Raw genomic sequence first — 10976 nt, forward strand, 5'->3', positions numbered from 1 at the left:
CAAGGGTCAACAGTAGTTTGAAATATTCCCAATTATTTCATAATTAAGTAGATAATTATAACTATAGTAAGTCAAATGTTTCAAAAATTGGTCCTAATTTATAGAAAGGAAACAAAGTTATAATTAAAATTTCTTTTCCTTTTTTCTAATTCTAGAAAATTATCAATGAGAAGTTAAGTTTGAAAACTGGTCCTAGCTTATATTCTTTCCTTTCCACAGATTTTCTGAAATCTGTGTCCACGTGAAATCTATTAGTCATCATATAAATAACAAAATATTTTTACTCAATATTGCCAGTATAATTTCCACATGACTTTATGATAGTACCACTTTCTTCATTTTATGTATTTAAGAGTCTGTGCTGGAAAATAGAGCATACAACATACCTTAAGATTTTATTTTTCTAAAAGTGGAAAGCTCATTTTGAGGAATAATTTATTAAAGTAAATAACTGTTCAAACTTTCATAAAGGGCACTTTTTCCTGAAAATCATAAAGTATTACATTAAGTGTAAAATGACTCTTGTTTAAACTTTTTGTCTTTGGCCCAGGGCCTGATCCTGGAGACCCGGAATCGAATCCCACATCAGGCTCCCTGCATGGAGCCTTCTCCCTCTGCCTGTGCCTCTGCCTCTCTCTCTCTCTCTCTCTCTCTCTCTCTGTGTGTGTGTGTGTGTGTGTGTGTGTGTCATGAATAAATAAAATCTTTAAAAAAAATAAAAAGATAAACTTTTTGTAACAATAAGATCAAACAATATTCTTCAGAAGTTATGTCTATTATTTGACATTCCTAATTCCATTTGTTTATTTACTATTTTTATTTAAATTCAATTAATTAGCTTATAATGTATTCTTAGTTTCAGAGGTAGAGTTCATTGATTTATCCGTCTTATACCCAGGGCTCATTCCATTACACGCCCTCCTTAATGCCCATCACCCACTTACCCACCCAACCCAACTCTTTCCCCTACAGCAACCTACAGTTTCCTATGATTAAGAGTGTCTTCTGATGGGTAGAAAATATCAGAAAGGGAGACAGAACATGGAAGATTCCTAACTCTGGGAAACGAACTAGGGGTGGTAAAAGGGGAGGAGGGTGGGGGGTGGGGGTGACTGGGTGGCGAGCACTGAAGGGGGCACTTGATGGGATGAGCACTGGGTGTTATTCTGTATGTTGGCAAATTGTACACCAATAAAAAAATAAATTTATTTAAAAAATTAAAATGCTTCCATTAAAAAAAAAAAGAGTGTCTCCTGGTTTGTTTCCCTCTCTGCTGTCATCTGTTTTATTTTTCCATCTCTTCCCCTATGCTACTCTGTCTTGTTTTTAAAGTCCACATATGATATGATAATGTGTCATGACAAAAAAATCATGATGATTGTCTATGATTGACTTATTTTGCTTAGCATAATATCTTCTAGTTCCATCCACATTATTGTAAATGGCAAGATTTCATTCTTTTTTTGCAGGGGAGTAATATTCCATTCTATGTATACCACATCTTCTTTATCAAGTCTTCTGTCGATGGGCATCTGGATCTCTTTCTATAGTTTGGCTATTGTCGATATTGCTGCTATAAATATAGGGGTGCATTTGCCCCTTTAGATCACTGCCAAAGTGATCTTTGGGATAAATGCCTACTAGTGCTGGGTCATACATAGGTAGCTCTGTTTTCAACTTTATGAGGAACATCTGGTACTGCTTTCCAAATGGCTGCACCCAGCTTGCATTCCCACCATCAGCAAAATAGGGTCCCCCTTTCTCTGCATCCCTGTCAACATCTGTCATTTCCAGACTTGTTCATTTTAGCCATTCTGAAAGGTGTGAGAGGATATCTCATTGTGATTTTAATTTGTATTTCTCTGATGCCAAGTGATGTTGAACATGTTTTCATGTGTCTGTTGGCAATTTGTATATCGTATTTGGAGACATATCTGTTCATATCTTCTACCCATTTCCTAATTGGATTATTTTTCTTTGAGTGTTGAGTTTGAGTAGTTCTTTATAAATTTTGTATATCAGCCCTTTATCTACTAAGGCATTTGCAAATATCTTCTCCCATTCTGTCAGTTGTCTTTTGGCTTTCTCAACTGTTTCCTTGCTGTGCAAAAGCTTTTTATCTTGATGAAGTCCCAGTAGGTCATTTATGCATCTGGTGAAATGTCAAGTTGCTTCAGCCGCGGTCACAGAGGTTGCTGCCTGCGTTCTCCTCTAGGATTTTGATGGATTCCTGTCTCACAATTGGAGGTTTCAGCCATTTTGAGTCTACTTTTGTATACAGTGTAAGAAAATGTCCAGTTTCATTCTTCTACATGTGGCTGTCTGATTTTCACACACCATTTGCTGAAGGGATTGTCTTTTCTCCATTAGATCTTCTTTCCTGCTTCATTGAAGATGACCATAGAGTTGAGGGTCCATTTCTGGGTTTTCTCTTCTGGTCCATTGATCGACATGTCTGCTTTTGTGCCAGGACCATCTCCTCTTGATCACAGCTTTGCAATAGAGCTTGAAGACCAGCTTATGATGCCACCAGCTTTGGCTTTCTTTTTCAACATTTCTTTAGGTATTTGGAGTCTTTTGGGTTCCAAACAAATACTAGTATTATTTACTCCAGCTCTATGAAAAAAAGTTGCTGGTATTTTGATAAGGATTGCATTGAATGTATGTATAGATTACTTGAGCTAGCATAGCATTTTAATAATATTTGTCCATCCAATCCAGGAGCATGGAATGGTTTTCTAGTTCTTTACATCTTTCTCAATTTCTTTCCTGAATGTCCTATCGGCTTCAGAGTACAGATCCTTTACATCTTTGGGTAGGTTTGTTCCTAAGTATCTTATGGTGTTTGGTGCAATGGTAAATGGAATCGACTCCTCAGATTCTCTTTCTTCCATCTCATTGTTACTGTATAGAAATGCAACTGATTTCTGTGCATGGATTTCATATCTGGCTGCTTTGCTGAATTCCTGTCTGAGTCCTAGCAATTTTGGGGTGGAATCTTTTGGGTTTTCCACATGGGATATCTAATGTCCTCTGTGAAGAGTGAGAGTTTGACTTCTTTTCTGATTCATATGCCTTTTTTTCTTTTTGTTGTCTAATTGCTGAAGCTAGGACTTCTGGTAGTACTATGTTGAACAACACTGGTAAGAGTGGACCTCCCTGTCGTGTTTCTGAACTTAGCAGCAAAGCTCTTGGTTTTTCCCCATTAACAATGACATTGGGTGTGGGCTTTTTGTAGATGGCTTTTAAGATATTGAGATATGCTCCACCATCCCTGCACTGTGAAGAGTTTTGATCCAGAAAGAATGCTGTACTTTGGCAAATGTTTTTTTTTTTTCTGCATCTGTTGAGAGGATCCTATGGTTCTTGTCCTTTCTTTTATTACTGTAGTGTATCACATTGATTGATATGCAGATGTTGAACCACCCTTGCAGCCCAGGCATAAATCCCACTTGGATATGGTGAATAATCCTTTTAATGTACTGTTGAATCCTCCCAGCTAGCCTCTTGGTGAGAATTTTGGCATCCATGTTCATCAAGGATACTGGACTGTAATTCTCCTTTTGGATGGGGTCTTGGTCTGGTTTTACGATCAGAGTAATGCTGGCCTCACAGAGAGCGTTGGAAGGTTTCCTTTCCATTACTATTTTTTATAAACAGCTTCCAAAGAATAGATTAATTCTTCCTGGAATGTGTGGTAGAATTCTCCTGGGAAGCCACCCGGTCCTGGACTCTTGTTTGTTGGAAGATTTTTGTTTGATGACTGCTTCCATTTCCTTGCTGGTTATGGGTCTGTTCAGGTTTTCTGTGTCTTCCTGTTTCAGTTTTGATAGGAAGGGATCCATTTTGTCCAGATTGCCTAGTTTGTAGGCATACAGTTATTCAGAATGTGTTCTTACAGTTGTTTGTATTTCTCTGGTGTTGGTTGTGATCTGTCTTCTTTCATTCACGATCTTCTTTGGGTTCGTTCTCTTTTTGAGAAGTCTGGCCAGGGGTTTATCTATCTTACTAATTCTGTCAAAGAACCAGCTCCTGATTTCATTGATCTGTTCTACTGTTCCTTTCTTTTCTATTTCATTGATTTCTGCTCTGCTCTTTATTAATTCTCTTCTCCTGCTGGATTGAAGCTGTATCTGCTGTTTTTTCTACAGCTCCTTTAGGTGTAAGGTTAAGTTGTGTATTTAGGACCTTTCTTGTTTCTTAAGAAAAGCTTGTATTGCCATATACTTTCCTCTTAGGATGACCTTTGCTGCATCCCAAAAGTTTTGAGCAGTTATGTTTCCATTTTCATTTCTTTCTATGAGTTTTTAAAATTGTGCTTTAATTCCCCAGTTTGATTCTTTAACCTCTGTGTATTTGAATTCTTTCCAAATTTCCTGTTGTGATCAAGTTCCAGTTTCAAAGCATTATGGTCTGAAAGTATGCAGGGGACGATCCTAATCTTTTGGTACCAGTTGAGACCCAATTTGTGACCCAGTATGTGAGAATGTTCCATGTGCACTCGAGAAGAGTGTGTATTCTGTTGCTGTAGGATGGAACGCTCTGAAGATATCTGTGAAGTCCATTTTGTGCAGTGTGTCATTCAAAGCCCTTGTGTCCTTGTGGATCTTCTGCTTAGATGATCTGACCATTGCAGTGAGTGGTGTGTTAAAGCCCCTACTATTATTGTATGACTATCAATGTATTCCTTTAATTTTGTTATTAATTGGTCTATAAAATGGCCTGGGTGGCTCTGTCGGATGAGCGTCTGCCTTTGGCTCAGGTCATGATGCCAGGGTCCTCAGATCGAGCCCTGACTGGGCTCCTTGTTCAATCGGGAGTCTGCTTCTCCCTCTCCTGCTCCCCCTGCTTGTGTCCCCCACCTCTGTCTCTGTCTTTTAAATCTTAAAGGAAAATTTGTTTCTACAATTGGCTGCTCCCAGTTTAGAGGCATTAATATTTATAATTATTTTATTTCCTTGTTGAATAGACCCTTTAATTATTTTATAGTGTCCTTCTTCATCTCTTATTGCAGTCTTTGGTTTAAAATCTAATTTGTCTGATATAAAGATTGCCAGTCTTTGAGACTGGATATAATCTTTTTAATGTATTGTTGAATCCTCCCAGCTAGCAGGGAGGATTCATTCCCATTCCCATTCCCATTCATTCCCATTCATCCTCCCAAAATGGTAAAAAAAAAAAAAAAAAAAAAAAAGCAAGCTTATATATATATCCATTAGTATGAAAAATGGTTTTCCACTCACTACTTTCAATCTGGTGTTGTCTTGTGTCTAAAATGAGTCCCTTGCAGATAACATATTGATGGCTCTTGCTTTTTTATCCACTCTGATACCATGTGACTTTTGGTTGGAATATCTGGTTTGTTTACATTCAGAGTAACTTGAAAGATATGAATGTAGTGCCAATTTATTACCTGTAAAGTCCCTGTTTCACCATATTGTCTCTGCTTCTTTCTGGTCTGTGTTACTTTTGGTCTCTGTTTGCTTAAAGTTCCCCCTTTACTACTGCTTGCAGGGCTGGTTTAGTGATCACAAATTATTTTAGTTTCTGTTTGTCCTGGAAGCTTTTTATCTCTCCTTCTATTTTGAATGAGAGCCTTGCTGGATAAAGAAAGTATTCTTGGCTGCATATTCTTCTCATTTAGCACCTTGCCCTGAATATATCATGCCAGCTCTCTCTGGCCTGTTAGGTCTCTTTGGACATCTGCTGCCAGTCTAATGTTTCTCTGCTTGTCAGTTCAGGGCTTCTTGTTCCAAGCCCTGTTTGGGATTTTCTCTTTGTCTCTGAAATGTGCAAGTTTTGCTATTACATGTTGAAGTACTGACCTGTTTTATATTGATTTTGAGGAAGGTTCTCTGTGCCTCCTGGCACTTGAATGCCTGTTTCTTTCCCCACATTAGGGAAGGTCTCTCTGCTTTCATTTGCTCAAATATGCCTTCTGCCCCCTACTTCCTTTTTCTAGGATCCCAATTATCCTAATATTGTTTTTGCTTTATGGTACCACTCATCTCTCGATTTCTCCTATCATGATCCGGTGGTTGCTTCTCTCTGTTTCTTAGCTTCTTTATTCTCCATTATTTTGTCTTCTATTTCCCTATTTTTATATTCTGCCTCATTTATCCTAGCAGTTAGGGCCTTCATTTTTTATGCATCTCACTAATAATAGCCTTTTTTATTTCAACTTGATCAGATACTAGTTTTATTTCTCCAGAAAGGCATTCTCTAGCGCCTTCTGTGTGTTTTTAAGCCCAGCTATTATCTTTATTGTCATTACTCTGAACTCTAGCTCCAGCCTCTTACTTATGTCCATACTGATTAGGTTCCTGGCAGTCAGTACTGCCTCTTGTTCTCTTTGTTGCAGTGAGATTTTCCATCTTATCTTTCTGTCCAGAGAAGAATAGATGAACAGGAGAACAAACTACTAAAATAGCAACAGTGACCCCAGAGAAATGTACACTAAACAACTCAGAAGAGACCCAAAACCAATAAAAAGATTTTAAAAGGAGATAATGTAATTAGATAGCTGAAGAGAGCAGAGCAGTACACTGGATCCTATGTGTATTTTTGTCTGTTTGTTAGGAAATTGCATCCCAAAATGGTAAAGAAAGAAAACCTTGTATATATACAAAAATAAAATTAGATACAACCAAAGGATAGAATGTAAGTGTAAAAATGGAAATTAAAAGACAAAATAAAAAGATATTATCTGCCAGTCGAACAGAACAGAGCAATATACTATATTCTAGGTATATTTTGGTCTGTTTGTTAAAAGAAACTGCATCCCAAGATTGTAAAGCTTGAAAAACTTGTATATATGCAAAAATAAAATTAAATGCAATGAAAGGTTAGAATGTAACTGTAAATATGAAAATTAAGAACGATTTTAAAAAGAATATAATCAGACAGATAAGAGAATAGAGCAGTATACTAGATTCTGGGTGTATTTTAGTCTATTTGGGGTTTTTTTTTTTGTTTTTTTTTTGTTTTTTTTAATAATAAATGTATTTTTTATTGGTGTTCAATTTACCAACATAGAGAATAACACCCAGTGCTCATCCCATCAAGTGCCCCCCTCAGTGCCTGTCACCCATTCACCCCCACCCCCTGCCCTCCTCCCCTTCCACCACCCCTAGTGCGTTTCCCAGAGTTAGGAGTCTTTATGTTCTGTCTCCCTTTATGACATTTCCCACCCATTTCTTCTCCCTTCCCTTATATTCCCTTTCACTATTATTTATATTCCCCAAATGAATGAGAACATATAATGTTTGTCCTTCTCCGATTGACTTACTTCACTCAGCATAATACCCTCCAGTTCCATCCACGTTGAAGCAAATGGTAGGTATTTGTCATTTCTAATAGCTGAGTAATATTCCATTGTATACATAAACCACATCTTCTTTATCCATTCATCTTTCGATGGACACTGAGGCTCCTTCCACAGTTTGGCTATTGTTAGTCTATTTGTTAGAACGAAACTACTTCCCAAAATGGTACAGAAAAAAAAAAATTCTGTATATTTAAGAATAATATTGAATGCAGTGAAAGGATCGAATGTAACCGTAAGAAAGGTAAATTTAAAAATAAGTAAAAGAGTTGATAAATTAAAAAATTGGTTGAAAAGGAAAAAGAAAATTAAAATAGAAAGACTAGGGAGTCATGAGAAATAGCCATGAATTCTATATACTGTTTGCCCCTAGCACTGGAGTTCTGCAACTCTCTATGATGAGTAAAGTTGGTCTTAGCTGGATGTTGTTGCTGACCTCCTGGGGGAGAGGCCTGTTGCACTGATTCTTAGGTGTCTTTGCTTAGGGTGGGATTGCCCCACCCTTGCCAGGGGGCCAGGCCAGGTAAGCAGCTCCAGATTGTTCTCTGTTGCTTTTGTTCCCTGAAGGCTTTCTGGGCAGCTTTAGAGGATGAAAATGAAAATGGCAGCCTCCTAATCTCCAGCCCTGGAGTTGAAAGATCTCACTCCCTATTCTCCCTACTGTGTCTCCCTGGTTTCTGTCTGCACTCTGTATTCACCCAGCCTGTGCACCAGCATTTGTGTCTTAAGCACATGAGCCCCTTTCAATTTTCCAAACTTTGCAGACTCCTGTAGCCCCCATTCACACTGTTCCTCCAGTAGGGAGGAGGAGGTCTTCCCCCAGTTTTGCTGATTTCTGGACCCCTGCTTGGAAAGTGGTCACCTGACTCTTCCTCGGTTTGGGATTTATGGCAGCACGGAGCTGAATGCCCACTCCTGGGCTCACTGATTGCAGCTGGCTTCCCCACTCAAATGCCTTGGAAACTGCCATACTCAGGTACCCCCATTCTTTCTGTGACCCGGGGGATCCTGACCCCCCACCTAGGATGCTGCCCCCTGTTGCCACCTGAGCACCTCTCAGACAGGGATGTCCTCACTGGAACAGACTTCTTAAAAGTTTTGATTGTGCACTCCACTGCTATATCACTTTCTAGGACTTGGCTTCTGGCTTCCAAAGGCTCCCTGCCCACATGGTTTATCTTCTGATATATGCCTGGGATTCATTTTCCACACCTCCTACCTTGCAGAAAGCAGTCACTGTTCTATTTGTAGAATTGCAATAATTCTTTTCTTGGTTCTCTGAGTTGACAGGTGTTCAGAATGATTTGATAGCTATGTAGCTGAATTCCAGGCAACAGACTAGAGTCTCCTACTCCTCCACCATCGTCCTCTTCTTCCAGAAATTTTGTATATTCAGTTGATCAATATTAATTGTACTTTTATTAGATTCCTTTTATTACATGTCTCTTCTCAGTTATCCAGATTAAAATAAGTAGGGATTTATTTTATTTATGTGATTATCTTTCTATTTAAGCAATCTGTAACTTTTACTCTCTAAAAGTATTATTTCCAGACCACATTTCATAAGCAAAATATAATTCCTACAATAATATCTCTTGTTTAACTTGCGCATTATAAGTAATATTTGACATTTCAGATGCAGCAGATGTTGGAAGAAAATATAACTAGAGAACTAAAAGAAGGTATGTTGCCAAATTTACGAATTTAGATGGTCATTAATTTCTGAAATAAACTACAAATAGTAAATGGCATCCCTTTCCATTATTTAGGTAATAGGTTCTATGTTAAAATTTTTGTATATATCTAATAAAAAATGTCAAACATAAACATAATGAATAACAGATTTATTCTTCATTTGGTCATCATGTTTCACACCTTTTTAAAAATCTGCAAAGTCTATGTGCCTCTTCTCACTTTTGGCTGTAATCTTCCTTCACTTGTGCCATCGGTATGGAACTGTCAATCTGAATGTGGGTGTTCTCAAATTCTTGTTTCTGCTAGTGGTAGAAGACCAAAAAGACCAGACTTGTCTTAGTAATACTTAAGCAATTATATATAGTTCATATAGCTGTCCCTTGACAGGTGACATTTCAATCTCCAGCCACTGGTTTTGCCATTGGGTAAAATTCCAAGTTCCTTAGCATGGAATACAAACACCCAAATCAATTTGGTTCTTGCCACATTGTTGAGCCTTCTCTCGCTATTACCCTACTCTGCTGCTTTGCAGAGAGTAATCTTTCAGGTATCAGCCTACCTATTTCCTTCACCGAAAAGCAGACAACATTGATAGAAAACCAGGATGTCCCTTCTGTGTGTTCTTATAATGTCTTGTTTTAAACCTGTCATGGTATATTTGACTCTAGAAATTGCCTGTTTGATTTTTCAGTTTATAGTATATGATTATTCAGGGGTGGACTGTGTCATCACCTTGCAATTTCATCTTGTAATGAGAAAACCAGAAGCTCTCGTATTTATCCACAGTAGTAATTAATTCAGTGGGCAATCGTGAGCAAACTATATTTAATAGTAATCTTGTATTTTATATTGTAGTTTATGTAGATATTTTTCATTTTTAACATTCATAAGATTCCAACTTTTTTATACTAACTTGTGGTTAACTACAAAGTATTTCAGATAAAGAATATAAATCTTCCTTTTTCTTTTCAGCTGCTGGTGAATTTGAATCAGGATCCTGTAGATCCTTTTCTTTAGGATCTACTGATGAATCAAATCTAAATCAACATCTAGTACTGCAAGCATCACAAGAATATGTAGAGATTTTAAAGAAAAATTATATGATCTGAAAGATCTATAATAAAAGTTTATTACCTAGATATTTAATATAACATTTTAATTGTTTCCCAATAAATATCTGATGTACGAAAATCTTTATTAAAGGAAAATGTTTTTTGTATCGTGTGTAATAAAAGTTTATATACTATTTTAAGCTGTTTCTTGGCATCTAATTAACTTTTAAGCATATTTTGTACGTGGAAACTAGCATGCTTCAGTCTGCCCAAGTACCAGCCTTTTAAATAGCACCTAAACAACCAAGTTGTCAATATTTCAGTGGTGTTAACTGATAGCTTTTTTGTATTTTACAGTTTCTATTACTGGACCTATGGTTTTAGACAGACATCATTTTGATATATTGCTGCTAAGGCTATCACCAATGGTACATGTAATACAATTTTTATAATGTCATAAAACCTGTGTAGAATTTTAATTTTAAATATTATTCATAGCTCTTTCCTCATGGTGAGATAAGATTTGCCTAAGGCTTTTTACCTTTTCTGTTTATTTTTTATTTACTTTTTGAGAACAGTCTTAAAATTAGAGAAAAGTAAAAATAAAGAAAAAGAACTTTTCCCTAAAACACTTTGGAAGTAAATTGTTAAATTATGCCCAACTCCTGTAGCATTTTTATCCTGCAAGTCAGTACATTCCACATAGCTACCGTACAACCCTGCCAATCAGAAAATCAACACTAATACAATTGACCCTTGAATAATGTGGAGCTTAGGGGCACTGATCCTCTGTAGTCAGAAATCTGTGAGCTTTTCACTCCCCAAGCATTTAACTACTAATTATTGCTGTTGACCAGAAAACTTATCGGTACCAAAACAATCAATTAACCTATGTTTTGTGTGTT

At 37.1% G+C, this 10976-nt stretch overlaps 1 protein-coding gene across 5 annotated transcripts in view; it reads left to right on the forward strand.

Moving 5' to 3' along the window:
• The window catches only part of ANKRD30A (ankyrin repeat domain 30A), a 132454-nt gene extending 122183 nt beyond the window's left edge, over positions 1–10271 (forward strand). For 4 of the 5 annotated variants that reach the window (XM_055308662.1, XM_055308665.1, XM_055308664.1 and 1 more), the window contains 2 exons: positions 8961–9006; positions 9992–10271. In XM_055308662.1, the coding sequence (XP_055164637.1) occupies positions 8961–9006; positions 9992–10128 (183 nt within the window). In that variant the 3' untranslated portion in view covers positions 10129–10271. The remainder of the gene's footprint in view (positions 1–8960; positions 9007–9991) is intronic. The other variant, XM_055308663.1, reaches the window with a different exon arrangement.
• The last annotated feature ends 705 nt before the right edge of the window (positions 10272–10976 follow it).

This window comes from Nyctereutes procyonoides, unplaced genomic scaffold (genome assembly GCF_905146905.1).
Source record: "Nyctereutes procyonoides isolate TBG_1078 unplaced genomic scaffold, NYPRO_anot_genome, whole genome shotgun sequence".
NCBI classification, from domain to species: domain Eukaryota; kingdom Metazoa; phylum Chordata; class Mammalia; order Carnivora; family Canidae; genus Nyctereutes; species Nyctereutes procyonoides.